This window comes from Solanum dulcamara, chromosome 7, assembly GCF_947179165.1.
Source record: "Solanum dulcamara chromosome 7, daSolDulc1.2, whole genome shotgun sequence".
NCBI lineage: Eukaryota > Viridiplantae > Streptophyta > Magnoliopsida > Solanales > Solanaceae > Solanum > Solanum dulcamara.
In genome coordinates this window covers 4,443,512-4,458,618 of record NC_077243.1, presented here as the reverse complement: position 1 = coordinate 4,458,618, position 15,107 = coordinate 4,443,512, and the positions used below count along the sequence as shown (strand labels likewise).

Here is a 15,107-nt window from a genome sequence, read left to right as displayed (position 1 = left end):
TTAAGAAAAGATGAACAGTAACATCAGGTTTTAGCGCCTATAACCACGCTAGAAGATTGATGACTCTAACTTCAATTGCATTTACTCATCATTAATATATGCAGCGTGAAAGACACACATAAGAATACAATTTCCAAAAACAACATATAACATCTTTTGCACGCTCAAACATTATATGTTCTTTTTTTATGAATTTCATGCCAGCAATAATAATGTTTCACAGATACTTTTCCCACTTCCACTTGCACTCTTCCTTCTGCTGGGGTCTCTGACACGTCTTGTGTTACTAATGGAAATTATTTAATTTAACAAAAGGTAACATCTATACCACTTTTGCATCACTCAATTGATTATACAAACAACTACTAATTACAATTTATCTGTTCTCAAGCTCTACCATTTCAAAATTCCAGAAAAACAAACCGGAAGAATATATTAAAAGATGACGAAGAAGGAATATCTGAATTGTAAACCCAAAAAAGAAAAAAGAAAAAAGAAAAAGGAAAAAGGGAAGAATACAATTCTTAAAAGAATAGACATCAAACAAGTACATTGATGCATGTCCATCATGGAGATGCATCTGAATCCGCAGTGATTTTGCCATTATTAGGTTGGTCGATTTCTTTACGAGAAGCTTCCCACAGCTGCTGTTCTATCCCCAGCTTCCTCAATTCTATTAAACCTCTTTCGACTGTGAAAATGAGCAACAATTTACTATACGGTCAATATGTTTCAGATACACAATCAAAAGACAATTTTAACTCTTAATTTTCTCCATTCAAGTCCTCAGAAGTCGCTTCATTTATAGCATAATGAAAGATTAAAATAGACTATAATAATGTTGTCCACAAAGTTATATCCCAAGGCATCATTTTTTCCTCTGAACACGTCCTTTTTCCTTTAAGCCCTCATCATGCCAAGCATCTATATACTTGGAGCGATGATGGAAGGAATTACGAATAGGTGGCAATGCCATATCACTAGGTAACAACTTCCAGTGAGTGCAATAAACTCAATCTGGAATAGGTTACGCCAAGCCCTATCAGTGGAAAGGGAGAGAAGAGTTTCAATTCTTTTAGCTGTCCTTCATAAATATGTAAGAGAAAAGAGAAACAAAGAAATAGGGTGTGTGGATGGAAGATATATTATAGAGGATATATTCCCATGGCACCATTGAAAACATGAAATCTGGGTAACACTAGCTTTGCTGGTCCAATGCTCACCAATGCATGTGATGATCAATTATAGCTTTACACAAAAAGCTCTTCCACCAAGGCCTACAAAAGAATGTTCTATGGCACCACAGACAACATGAAGTCTAGGTAAAACTAGCTTTGTGGGTCCAATCTAACCAATGTGGTTTACAAAAACATAGCGCTTTTCCAACAAGCCTACAAAGTATGGACTTCACTACCATGATAAGTGGAAGCTCCTAACGTGCTTTTAGAGGCATCTTAATTGCTGTTCTGGCAGAGCAAAGAGCAACTCTGTTATAAGTGAAGGGACAAAATTATTTTCAAATTATTTCTATATTAATTATTAAAAATTCAACCCTATTACATTTGTAACTTTATGTAGTAGATATTGTTCAGAATTTTTTCTTTTACTTTCCTTGAATCTGTTTAAATTGAAATTTCCTGCCATAATTGTTGCTCGACCTTGTGAGACACTATTTAGTTGTAACTTTTCCTAGTATGGTATATTAATGAAAGTTACATATTACCAATAAATAAAAAGAACGTGTGATTTTTCAAAGGACTTCAATTTCCATGTTAAATATAATTTCCTAAATTTTAAAATGAAAAGTTCCTTTGGAAGTATTGAGAAAAATAAAAATAAAATTGTAATAGGAGACAATTCTTGTAGGAAAGTGGAGTGTAGTAAGACCAATTTAGCTCCTATCCGACCTCAAGCTAGCATCATAAAACGGGGGGTATCCAGAGAGCTAAACTATAATGGATCAAGAGACTCAGCTATATATTGCAGGAGTTTGGGCTTTCATTAGTAGTATAAAATTACTAAACAGTTTTTTATGCTTAAATCTTGATTAAACATAATAAGATTCTAGGTACATGGACTTTTTAGGGAGACACTTTTTCTGTAACAGGAAGGCTCTAATGGAGTTGTTTAAGTGGCAACAATGGAATGTGAAAGCTACCATTATTTGAACTTTAATTAGTAGTAAGGATTGTATTCCTTTATTCAAGAAAAAAGCTGAGGAAGTTAATTACCATCAACTGCATCATGAGTGGTTGGTGACTGTCCACTACGGCCAATCCAGACCTGAAGCCTCTCTTCTGCAATATCTTCTTCTACACAATGCACTTTGGCTCTCCTCCAAAAGTATGTAAGCCAAGCCTGAAATTTTAACAATGGCTCATCACGTGGTGGAACTAATGCAACCGACATTGGTCAAGTGGAATACTCCTCAAGTAGTTTCAACATTCAACTAAACCATGGCCTCTATTCAGATCTTTATAGATCTAACAAATTTTCCATCTAGTAAAATTGGTCTCACCAGAGCATGTATGTAATTTTTTATTTATTTATTTTATAGGTAAAGGAGTATGATATGTATAACTTCATTATGCTATGAGGGAAACAATGAAAAAGCTCTGTTTTCCCAGCATGCCAACTGATATTCAGGGGCCAATACAACAGAAGAAGAGAAAATGGCTCCAGAACAAAATAACTAAATCATGAAAAGACAACTGACCTCCTTGAAAAGAACATCTTCTGACTCCTCTTGCCCCAACTCTGCAACCAAAAACACACAACTCTAGATCAAACACTTGTAAAGAACCCCAAGAAAGAAGGCACATGTTATACCATAGCAAATCAACATGTCAACAGCCTCCAGTTTTAACAAGGCATGACCTATATACCAAACAGCCTAGAAAAAGAACAAATATTGAAGTCCAAAATGGGGAAATGACACTGATTTATAAAAGGAATTGCATCTTTAACATCTGCATAGAAGTCCCAAAGAGAGTCTATATGTACAGAACATAGGATCAAGAAGGGAGTATTCCAGCTGCTCTCACATAAAACACAGGTTTTCTTAAAGAACCCCCCTTCCCCCCCCTTTTCCCCCTCCCCGTGGGCAAATTGAGTCCAGAAAAGGGAGAATGACATTAAAGTGTTTTTAACAAATTCTTAAAATAGGAATGTAAATAATAAGTCTACCAATCCTAGTTAAGGAGGATATTCAAATAACCAGCAAATCGAGGTATTCCAAATCAAACATGTTCAAATTTGTATAAGTGGATTGAGCATATTCCTTACCATATGCATCCATCAACTTGGGGTCAGCAGACGATTTAGGATCTGCCAAGCAACAAAAGCATAAAAGACAGTCAATGTTATTCTATTTATTTTATTTTTTTGTTGCGATTATTCAATTTTCAAACTAACATAAGTTTGAGATTATTCTATTTTCAAACTAACAAAAGATGGATAAGGGGCTTGAACATAAGAGAACTGCACCAGATGGAACGGCAAGAAAACTGGCGATTTAATCATTAAGGAAAAGTACATGTGCCACTGGATGTTTAGCGAGCAGTCAAGTTAATAATAGACATTAGGATTCCAAACAACACAGAGATGGACAAATGGCCAATGTAAACCATCCTTAAAGTTCTCATGCTCAACTGAGCACATGCAGGTTTACATGGCCAGAGGACAATAGCCACCCTTTGGTAAGGACAACAGGTATTTGCTCTAAACTGATGACTATGCCATACTGCAATTATGTAACATCAGATATGGTGTCAAGAAAAAATGCATGAACTCTAGGAGATGGAAATTTTGATGTGTAAAAGCATACAACAGATAAACCTGAGATGAGAGGAGTACAAAGTAGACAAAATCAGTTTCATACATTGACGCCAACAGAACCACAAATTCACACAAAACCACAAGTCATACCAGAGGACTGCCGGACTACATTTGAGCGCCGATGCTGTGCCAATGCAAGAATAACAGCATCTTCTACCTAAAAGCAGAAAAAAAATGTTGTTTACAGAATATACTGCACATTTTGTTGTTTTATTTTTTGAGAAATAATATAATGCACAGCATTTGCAACATAGGAAGGAAACAAACAGAAACCTTGAGGGAAGCTAATTCTCTTAGAGCCATTTCAACTGACAGCATACTCTCAATATTTCCCTCTCCAGACAAGTCACTAATGTCACGAGCACGTTTGCTCCGATCAGAATCATCGCCACCTGCTCAGCACAAGAGAGATTAAAATTAAACTTAGATGCAATGAGAGCAGAAAAAAGGCACATCTTGGAGTTAATGCAGGACGGAAAATTGCAAGGAAAAGCTAAGCACCATTCCAGGATTCCTCCCTGGCCTTCTGGCCAGCAGAAATCACAACTTCAAATGGAAGAGGCGCAAAAGATGACCAATGTTCATGCTTCGTCCCTGCTATATCTGCACAGATACCTGAAACCCCAAAAGTTAGCACACCAATTCACTATTAGCATCCCCCTTCCACCCCACCCCACCCACCACCCACCCAAAACAAAAAAGTAGGGTAAATATTAAAGAAACCACATGACTAAACAGCCTCAAAAACCCAGGATGAACACACTTATAAAATAGAGTACTTAACCAAAAAAAATGGTTTCATGAATAAGATTGAACATGAAAATGAATAGGCTACTGCTTAGTTCATTACAAGACTTCCACGTATCATTAAATGTTTTTAGTACTCTCATATATCAATTTTTTGGGTAATTGGTCCTCAACTTATCACCAACAATATTCCAATTTTATCCCTAAATTATATTGCGTGGTAATTTCATTCTAAACATAAGACTAGTAATTTAAAATGGTTCCAAGGATAGTCAGCCAAACTATTTCAACTAGAGGTGGCTTTATTGCTTTTGTGAAAAATGTTAAAGAGTTGGGTGGCTTGTCTTTGTGATTATAGCAATTGAGTGAATCAAAGCTTTGGTAAGGCAAACTAAGACTTATGGATCATGAAAGAACAAGATAGTTAATCGAGGTGGGGGCTAGTTGGCCGGAATACCAACATTATAAATAAAATTAGAATTAAGATAGTCAAATGGAAAGCTAAATTTTCCCCCAGGTTCAAAATTTAAGGAGCGTAAGCTCGCTCCTCTACATTCCTCTTAACTTAACACCAGACTTTGTTCATGGAGCGGTAAGCCGCATATAGCACGTTTTCAATATAGGTTGCGAAAGATTCCTAGCATACCTCATAGTAGGAGAATGCACCTGCATATTCCTGGTAATGAAAAAGAAGGAATAAAGTGAATACAGTTTGAGATCCTTCTTTGGATTTGCTTCATTTTGGATAACAACTATGCTTCAACCCAAGCAAGTTAGGGTTAGTCTGATGAATCCTCAGTGTCCATCTCGCTCCAATTAAGTTCATATTGGTCCAATATTATAAAAAGTACAAATTTCTACATTTTCTAAAGGCTCTAAATCTCTGCCAAGACTACAAAGACTCCGAGCGCACACTGGACCTAAAGTAATGTGCAAATATAACTAAATTTAATCCCAACTAATGGTGCTGCCTATATATATCTTTTAATTCTACCATGCCTTTTATTTGCTTGATCTACATGGAATTCAAGACATTATAAGTCATTCAGGGGAACCTTTCATGTGATTTTGCGTATTCTCGGCCCCCCTTTTAACACGTTCAATCACAATGGTGTCATACCTAGGGACCAGTGCATCTGGAGGCCGATGTAGGACAACTTTGATGCTCCTTGAACCTTCTCTAACTAAAACTTCATCCATTTCTTTGGTCATCTGACTAGGAGAGCTTTCTCAATTTCATAATTGCTACATTTTGGACGCTTTCAGTGATCATGGTATTTCTCTACTTGTTAAGCCAAGAAACACGTTTTATCCTATGTAAGCAATTGAAAGATGCTAAAGATTGTAACTTCAGAACAATAACTATAGTACTATACATATTACAACCACTAATTAAATCCACAAGAAGGATGCTGATTAAGCGAATTACCATATTGTACAGCTAGGCCCCAGTATCGAGAAAGCCAACATCTCTTTAGAACCACCTCCTCCTAGAGTGTCAAAAGGACAACAGAGATCAAAGTGAGAAAGACTGGTTAGTGAGTAGCATAATCTGAAGCTAAAGGCAAAAAGTTATCTCATCAGAATTCAAACAACAACCATCTCTTCATGGGTCAAAATCATTCTCTGTGTCATTGTTCGAAGAGCTTTTGCTTCAGCTTCAGCTTCCTGAAACTGTTCCATTGCATTCGCAGCGTCGTCCTTCAAGTTCTGAACAAAGCAAAATTTGCAAAAAAAAAAAAAGAAAGTAAAAAGAAAGATCAGTGACAATAGAAAACACACAGCACCCAGAGAGTAGCATGAACTTTTTTTTTGTGGGGATAGGTCCTAAGAGTAGCGTGAACTAACTTCAATTTCAGTACGAAGTATCGTAATTTCGTCTTCTCTTCCATCCTTAGTTTGCTGGGCAGCTTTAAGAGCAGCCTGCAATAACAATGCCGGAGAAGAACAGTATCGTTAAACCAAAAGCAATAGAAGCATAAACATTAAGCAGACAAGAAGGAGTATTATCATTATTCCCAATAGACTTGTCTAGACATGTAACTAAAGTTAAAACATTAAAAAAGTTTGACAAGCAACAGTATTTGATGCATCAGTGACACAGTTGGTAACAATGTTTGTCTTTACTAATTGTATTCACAGTTCTTCAAGCTACCTCTCTCTGGCGAAGTGCTTCTTGCTTCCTGTAGTCATTGCATACCATCATCAGACCATGTTTGTTGAGCAGAAATATGGAAGGGGAGAAAACATTACAGATTGTACCTGCTTAATAATTTGGCTTCAAGTGATAGTCCTTCTCCAAGAGAAGCAACCTGTAAAAAAGGAATCGCAATAGCTTCATACAACTGTTAAATCTAGAAAACTAAATCAAGACCAACCATGACCTCCACTAGAATCCCGTTCTATAACGACATAAGTAATATATGTCTTATTCAATGAAGACCAGTTAAGAGTTATTATCATAAGTTGACTGAAACCACTTCGCACAATAATCGGCTGCACCCCTTTTCTTGGTGCTTATAATTAACTATTAACATTTTACAAATGTCCTGGGAACATATATTTATTTATAGTAGGTAAAATTGGGATCATCCTCACGAAACTACCATCTACAGTGTAGACCCTTACTATTGGTGAATTACCTGTTTCTCCAACAAACGAACCCTAGCTTCAGATTCTTCACGTTGTTCTTCTGTACGACGTAGCTGTAAATTACATCAATTGTGATCCAAAAAGTTACAAAGTCGCACAAACTATTTTTTTTATCTATCCTTTTCATGTAGAAAGGTAAAACAACTAACCTTATCTAAAATAATATCGTTTTCTTCTTGAAGCATATCAAGCTGCAAAGAATTACAAAACTCTCATTTGATTGTTAACAGAATTGTCATTTATCCAATCGTCAAAATTACGTGAGCCTCAAGTCATAATGAAGACATGCACCAGAATGGACAAGTCTAGCCTATTTTAGAAGCCATCCAGATACCAACTTCACTAGGATGACATACCTCATCACGAAGCACAGAAGTCTCACGATCATTTCCAGAATCCTTCAAATCAATTCGTCCTAATTCTGGTGTGAACCTAAAATTAATATCTAATACAGTTAAAGATCATCATCGCTTGCCATGATAAAAAAGAATACACATTGCATCAAGATATTATACAGATTAAGGGAACATCAACTATAGTACAATTTAAAATATGTCATATGGTTATTTGCCACAGTCCTCCTGTTTGTCACAGGAAGAAGGCTTTCTAATGTAGTCTTACCATATGGGATTGAGAGGCAGTCGACTGACAGTTCATTGATTGCTCTTGAAAATCACAAGACTAGTCCTTAATTCTATGTAGGTTGTCATGTATTCGACAAATAAACTATGCTTACTTCCAATCTTTTACAAATTAAGCATCATAAGCAATGACAAGCGAGAAAAAGATGATTAAAAATGCCGTAAGTTAGAAAAGGTGAGAACTAGGTGAAATCTCAATGTCAGGTCAGAAATTCACAATTTCAATTTCAGTCCAACTGTAATCTGTTTTTAGTTTTAGTTTCAAAATAAACAAGACAGAAGTAGCAATCCATCTGTGCAATGCAAGTATTAAATAAGCACTGGGAAGTTGAAGTTACACGGTATACTAGTTTTGTCCCAAAAAAATAAAATTGATGATGTAGTTTAGTCAAATATTAAATCAAAATATTAATAGATGTCATCAGTAGAAGATAAAGAAAATAGCAATGGTTACCTTTTCTCTCTCAAGCGATTACTAGGAGGTTCTATTGGTGGTATGGTAACTTGAGTTCTCACTGATGACCTACTCGGTTGCAGTATTGCTCCAGTTGTTGTTGCCGCTGCTGATGTACGAACAGACACCGAGGCGGGTCTACCAGTAGACGATGAACGAACAGAAGGAGAGTGATCCATAAAGTTCCGACCTAACTAAACATGATAGCATCTAATTACCATCAGAAAAAGACTCTTAAGCAAAGTATTTGTATGAATACTTATAAAGCATTAGTAGTTAATTAAAAAATGTTACTAATAGAAATGTCTTCTAGAAAGTGGATCCCAAGAGTCGCCAGACTTGATACTTCTGCAACACAGAAATCTCTTCAGATAGAAGCCAATTTTTCATTCCTTTACTTTTGTTGGATAAGAGAAGTCAATTTTTCATTATCGCCACACCCCATAGCATGTGTCTTCCTGACTTTTTCTCCACCTCCCACTCACCCACACACCCACACCGCGACTTTTGTATATTCTGGCTCTCAAGATGAGAGGTGAAATATAACAGCCTTTGGCTTTCAGATTTTAGAACGAGATATATCAACAGCAAAATTACTTCATTGAATCTTGAGCCAGCAGATGAAAAGTCAAATCAAAAATAATGTGCACTTTCCCACATAGTCAAGCAATGTTAGCATATGTTTCCAGTCAGAAAATGTATTGCCTAAGAAAAGGGTTGACCTGCAAATATACTTTTTTCCCTCCTCTAATTAACTTTTTTTCTTTTTTCATCAAGAATCTGATTGACCAACCGATTCCAATCCAAACAAATTCCACTAAATTGCGCAATAACAATGAATCATTCATAATCTCACATCAAATCATGCAACAGTCAATAACTATGCAGAAAATTTAACATAGGAAACACAGTTCAATTTAGAAAAAAAAAAGAGTTACTAAAAATTACCGAGGGGGAAGGAGATCTATTGGGCTTGGCTAGTGAAATAGCAGACAAACCACTGTTCTTGCTATTGCTATTACTCCGATTGTCGTTAGTGGAGAAAGCAGCTGTAGGAGGCCTAAACCCTAGATCATCATCATCCTCGTCTTCATCAGGCCTATGAGAAGAAGCCATAACTTGTGCCAAACGCTGAGCAGCAGCTTTGGCGGCGACATTCTGAGTCCTCTTTATAGTAGACATCCCAGTCACAGTAGGAGGCAACCGAGCACGGGGATGAGCCGGCGATCCCGCCGGCGAAGATGAACCCGTGCTGCTTGATCCTCCACTCCACTGTCGGGCGTACACCGGACTTCCCGTCCTCCGCCGATCCATCTACTCCGCCGCAACTATACGTAAATTTTGAGAAGTTTCTAGATTTCCATGGAAATCGTTAGGACCTAGATTTTCTCCGATGGAAGATCGGTAGAAAGAAAGAGATTTGACGGATAAAAAGACGGCGTCAAACGTCAGCTCAGGAAAAGTATAATTTAAGAGAAAATGAAACGCGTATCGCGGGAGAGACGATAGAAACGGAAGAAATGACCGTTCACAAAAACAGCTAGCTCTGATTTCAGTTACCGTTAAATGGACCTTGAGCTATTCTATTTGTTCCTTTTTATATTTTAATCTCAACCTCCTACTTGTATTATATCACATAATATATATATATATATATATATATATATATATTTATCTTTGTATAAAATTAAGTTAAAACACATATTTATGTATTATGTCTATAAATTTTATATCGAATATATAACATATTAACATATGATAACATGCTAATTACATTATTTTATTTTTTATAATTGTACCACTATGATGGATGATTATTTTTATCACAAGTTACAGATTAATATTTCTATATGCATTGATAGCTAAAAAAAAAATTACACTATCGAACTATTTGATTGGGATAAAATTTCATTGTTAAGACTTAAGAACATTGAGGAGATAAAGATTATAATTCAAATATATTTCAAGAAATTATTTTATTTTGTGTTTGATAATGAATATTTTTAGTTTCAAAATTATTTTATCTCATTATTTAAATATAAATAATAAAATAAATTATTTCCTACATATTAAAGATTGATAAAATAATCTAGAGAAATCTCAATTTATTCATCCTCTTTTTGACTATTTATTTTAGTTAGAAAGGACAATGATTTCAGTTGCTCGGAGATCTATATGAATTGTTTATATTTAATTTAAGGTATAATATATAAATATGACTCTTAACTTGACTTCAACTAGCAACTGTAACCTTTAATTTTACTAATGCACAAGTAGACACTTTAAAAAAAAATCGTCACGTCATTAATTCTTTTTAAAAAATATACAATTCACCTAAGATGATTATTAAAGTGAATCAAAATTCACGCTACTCTCCATTGTTGTCACAGATGGCATTACTACTTAGGAAGCAAAAAAAATTATTGGAGGTTCTTTATTAAGCATCATTGTCGGAAGGATTAGACAGGTAATATAATTACTCAACTAATAAAATACAATTGTAAATCTAATTAGTAACGTTTGGAATGATAATAATAATAAGAAGAAGAACACAGTATTAAAGAAAATTCATCATCATTTAGATACCAAAAAAACAAAGTGTTGCAAAAAGAATGCAATCCATGAATATGAATTACAATGAGTCCATAAAAATTGAGCTAAAATTAAAACTCACTCTCATTTTCCATCCTAATTAAAAATGTCTACTTCTTTTCAACAAGTTTTTCAATCAAGTCAGCAGCATCTTGGACTGTTACAATATTCTCAGAGTTCTCTTCTTCTACTGCAATCCCAAACTCTTCTTCTAGGGCCATCACAATCTCCACCTGTTCGTGCGTTACAAACACTTATTAGGCACATTCTAATACTGTATGTATAAGGTTAATTTTTTTAAAAAATTAATATACGTATAGTAACTAGATGTTGAATTATTTTGATGAAAATCCTGCATCCGATATTGAAAGTACTCACAGTGTCAAGAGAGTCGGCTCCGAGGTCCTTAGTGAAAGTACTTTCAGGGCTGACCTTAGTGTCTGCTGGTAAAGCCAATTGCTTCCTTACTATGCTTATTACCTTATCAACTGTCTCTGCCTTTGCCTGCTCATGCAAACTCGATCAAATCAAGTAAATGAGTGAAAACTATTATTGCTTTTGTTTCAATTTGTTTGTCTGATTTGACTTGACATCGAGTTTAAGAAAAATAAGAAGACTTTTGAATTTTGTGATTACGTAGAATGTACTATTTTGCTCTATTTGTACCAGGATTATGTTTGAGATGTCTAACTTTGACAAAACAATCTATCCTTTTGAAAAAAGGATGTAATGGCGAACAATTTAATGAGTAATTTTGAATTCAATCTTTTGAATAACCAAGTCAACAAACAGATCATAACCTAACTCGTTTAAACCTGAACAGGTGAAACAAGTTAGTAAGAAAGAGTGCATATTGCCACATATAAATTAGTAAGAAAGAGCGCATATTGCCACATATAAATTTTGCCAAGGCCAATGAATGAGATATATGGAATAATAAGTATAGCTGGTTTTAGCTCATTCTGTTGTTTAAGAACTCATAGTTGTTTTATGAGTTAAATGGTTAAAAACATAGTTAAACTACCATTTTTTACGAGTTTCATACCTCAACTATCCATTATTCTTTTTACCTATCTAAGCAATCACCTTTTCACGAGTTTCATACCCCAATATCAGTCCCTTTGTATTAAAACACACATCTATGTTGAGTTGGCCTACGTACACATGTTGTCGATTAAGAATAAATATTTGGCCAACTCGGTATAGAGGTGTGTTTTAATACAAATGTAGTGATAGTTCAATTTTGTTTTATACATGCTAACTATATATATGTGCAACAAAAAAAGAAAATGGAGAAGAAGAAGATTTACAGCTGCAACATGGAAGCGGGATGTTCTGAGAGAAGGGAAACCAGCAGTACTCCTTCCCCAACCCACTGAAACCAACTTCACACCTCTGTTTTTCTGCCCATATTTTGCACGAATGAATTAGTTCATGAACTATATAATATAAACTGTCAAATCTCTTTATAACAACGTCAATTGTGTGTTGTAACGATATGTTGTTACAGTGAACATAATATGAAAAATCTACTTCAAAAAAAACTTAGTCGTTATGGTAAAATGTGGTTATAGAGAGGTCTTATGAAATTTGAAATAGTAGTAATGAAGTTATTTGTAATGTTGACCTGAAATGTGTTGAACACCTGATTGACTGAACACCCAAATCTGAGACAAGTAGCTGAAACACTAGCCATTTTATGAAGAATGAGAAATGCAGAGAAGAAATGGGATTAGTTTGTTTCAAGATTCAATTGAAGTCATAGCAATTGCACAGGAATAACATTCTACAAGTTGACAAAACAAAGAAGAATGAGTGGTGAATATTTACTCAGCAAATCCTATCCAAATTACAGAGTATGTATATCATATTGCTTTCTTATGTGTCATAGCTGGGGATGCTTTGCTAGCTAATGTTTTGTCTCCATTCAACCTTTCTCAACTTGACCACGTGCAATCAGGGGGCAGAACCTAGTTACTTGAAGACGTATAAATTATTAATTTTGTATTCATTAATTTAAAAAAATCTAGAATTTTAAATTCAGAACTCTACATGTATTCGTTCTTTCCTCTTAATTTTGTACATCATTAGATCGTGATCCAATATTTTATAAGGTATTCAAACATTAGACGACAATCTCATATTTTGTACTTTAAATTAAAAAATATATGAGCAAACTTTAGATTCAAATCTAATACTATCTAGAAGGTTAAATTTTCAAGAATTATATTAACAACTTTTTAAAACCATAGACAATAATGTACATAACAAGCTAAAAAAACATTTGGGTAAGTCAGCATACTACATGCCTATAATAAAGGAAAATCGACACAACTAGGCAAACATAAGGCTTATCATGTATCGAAAATATATCATTATGTAATGTATCGAAAGGTATTATGATACACCATATGTTAGAAATGTATCATTATATAATATATCGAAAAGGTATCATGATACATCATCTATCAGAAAGGTATCTTGATATAATGTATCTAAAATATATCATGATACATCATATATCGAAAAGGTATCATGATACCATCAATTATATAATCTAGGCTTAAGTCATCTGTATTCCCTTAAACTTGTCTGCATTATTCACTTAGACACCTTAATTCGATCTTGTACCTATTGAACATCTATACCCTCCCGAATTTGAACCATTTAAACATTTTTTGCCTACATGGCATATTGTTTGTGATTCACATTCATTAGGCACGTGAGAGGTATTAAATTAGACTTTTTTTATTTTTTAAAAAAATATTTCTTCTTCCTCACCTCTTTGCCATTACTTCCTCCACCACACCACCAGTTTGCCGCCGTCATCATACAACGTTCTTCTTCCTTTTTTTCTCAGTACACTTCATTTTCTTACCTCCGTCATTGCTTTTTTTTTGCTCCATTGCCATTTATATCAGGATTGTCAGCAACGTCATAATCATTCTTATTTAGACAACCACCATTTGATTGTCCTCTGCCTTTCTTGCCACTCTTTTGAGCGGATCTCCGCCTTGACTTTGATTTCTCCATTAAATTGGTGTACATTTATGTTAATTTTGTGGTATAATTTTTATGTTCATTTTTTTCTTTGCTCAATTTTTTTTATAGTATTTTAATTGTTATGAATATATTGTTTTGACTTTAAATTGATCTTTATTTGTGGAAGGATTTTCACGTATATAGTTGATTGTTGTGTATAAAGGGGGGGAAATTGGGGGAAGAAGATGGTGGGACTGCCGACGGGATAGCAGGGGAAATGAGGGGGCGGGGAGTTACAATTTTTTTTTAGGGAAAAAACTCAAATATGTCATCGAACTTTGAGAAAAGGCTTATTTATATCATTCGTTTAAAGTTTGGCTCATCTATGTCATTGTTGTTTGGGTGTTTTTTGAAGTTAAAAATTAATGGCATAGATGAGCCTTTTCTCAAATGACAATGGCATAGATGAACAAAACTTTAAACGGATGACATAAATGAGTTTTTTCTCAAAGTTCGATGGCATATTTGAGCCTTTTCCCTTTTTAAAAATTTTTTTTACTTAGAAATAATTTCCTTTTTCTTTTATTCTATAATATATTTTAAATAAATTTTTTATTCAAAAACATGTGTCATTATTTAATTTGTCAAACTGCCAAGTCATTGCGAGTGCATTTCACACGTCTTACATCTTTAGCTGATTGTCAAAATAATGTTCAAATGATTTAAATTTGAGAGGATAGAGGTGCTCAATAGGTATAAGATTGAGTTGATGTGTTTAAATGAATAATGCGGACAAGTTTAAGAGGCTACAAATGACTTAAGCCTATTATCTATGTAATTGTTCTCTGCGTTACAAATTCTGGGCCCATGGGAACTTCAGTTTGAAACTTTTGATGGGCATGGCTAGACGAGACATTGGGCTCTCAAAGCAAATTGGGCCAAGAAACTTTGTAGAACTTGGAATCTTAAGCCTCGAATACCTACCAACATTTTTCTATTGGGGGTGCAACTTGTATTTGTGACCATAAATTAAAAGAAAACTCTTCTAACTTTCAAAGTAGAAATTGAAACTAAATTGGTAAGGCTTATCACAATTGTAATAGTGGTCACATAATCTATCAAGCTATTAATAGCATCTATTTTCTATTCCCAATTTCATTTGCATGTTTCTGTATATAATGTGATTCTGGATTTTTTCATGA

General features: G+C 34.5%; 2 protein-coding genes across 3 annotated transcripts; both read right to left on the bottom strand.

The window, feature by feature from the left end:
- Positions 1-328: 328 nt before the first annotated feature.
- On the bottom strand, positions 329-9,907 carry LOC129894077 (coiled-coil domain-containing protein SCD2-like). 2 transcript variants are annotated; one of them, XM_055969586.1, is made up of 17 exons: positions 9,280-9,907; positions 8,332-8,525; positions 7,593-7,668; positions 7,386-7,427; positions 7,227-7,289; positions 6,847-6,896; positions 6,740-6,767; positions 6,433-6,507; positions 6,184-6,294; positions 6,014-6,074; positions 4,339-4,452; positions 4,111-4,229; positions 3,928-3,994; positions 3,286-3,327; positions 2,717-2,757; positions 2,232-2,358; positions 329-691 (listed from the first exon to the last, which is right to left on the bottom strand). In XM_055969586.1, exons 1-17 carry the CDS (start codon positions 9,643-9,645, stop codon positions 567-569), a joined length of 1,701 nt encoding a protein of 566 aa, XP_055825561.1. In that variant the 5' UTR covers positions 9,646-9,907; the 3' UTR covers positions 329-566. The 2 variants fall into 2 exon arrangements, with proteins under 2 accessions (XP_055825561.1, XP_055825562.1); XM_055969587.1 differs by having other exon boundaries at positions 8,332-8,521; positions 9,280-9,417.
- A 981-nt stretch (positions 9,908-10,888) lies between these two features.
- LOC129894995 (acyl carrier protein 1, chloroplastic-like) lies at positions 10,889-12,712 on the bottom strand. Its single transcript, XM_055970606.1, has 4 exons — positions 12,551-12,712; positions 12,234-12,326; positions 11,302-11,427; positions 10,889-11,156 (listed from the first exon to the last, which is right to left on the bottom strand). The coding sequence occupies exons 1-4, from the start codon at positions 12,617-12,619 to the stop codon at positions 11,034-11,036; spliced, it is 411 nt and encodes a 136-aa protein (XP_055826581.1). The 5' UTR covers positions 12,620-12,712; the 3' UTR covers positions 10,889-11,033.
- Between the last annotated feature and the right edge of the window lie 2,395 nt (positions 12,713-15,107).

Bases quoted from the DNA above. Each gene is read 5' to 3' on its own strand.
- LOC129894077 (XM_055969586.1), bottom strand. From the start codon at position 9,645: ATGGATCGGCGGAGGACGGGAAGTCCGGTGTACGCCCGACAGTGGAGT. The intron at 6,295-6,432 runs GTTAGTTCACGC...TGCTTTGTTCAG, and splicing joins TACTTCGTACTGAAATTGAA to AACTTGAAGGACGACGCTGC. The intron at 692-2,231 runs GTAATTAACTTC...TCATTTTCACAG, and splicing joins CACTCATGATGCAGTTGATG to TCGAAAGAGGTTTAATAGAA.
- LOC129894995 (XM_055970606.1), bottom strand. From the start codon at position 12,619: ATGGCTAGTGTTTCAGCTACTTGTCTCAGATTTGGGTGTTCAGTCAAT. The intron at 11,428-12,233 runs GTAAATCTTCTT...TTGCATGAGCAG, and splicing joins CCCGCTTCCATGTTGCAGCT to GCAAAGGCAGAGACAGTTGA. The intron at 11,157-11,301 runs GTGAGTACTTTC...ACGCACGAACAG, and splicing joins GAGCCGACTCTCTTGACACT to GTGGAGATTGTGATGGCCCT.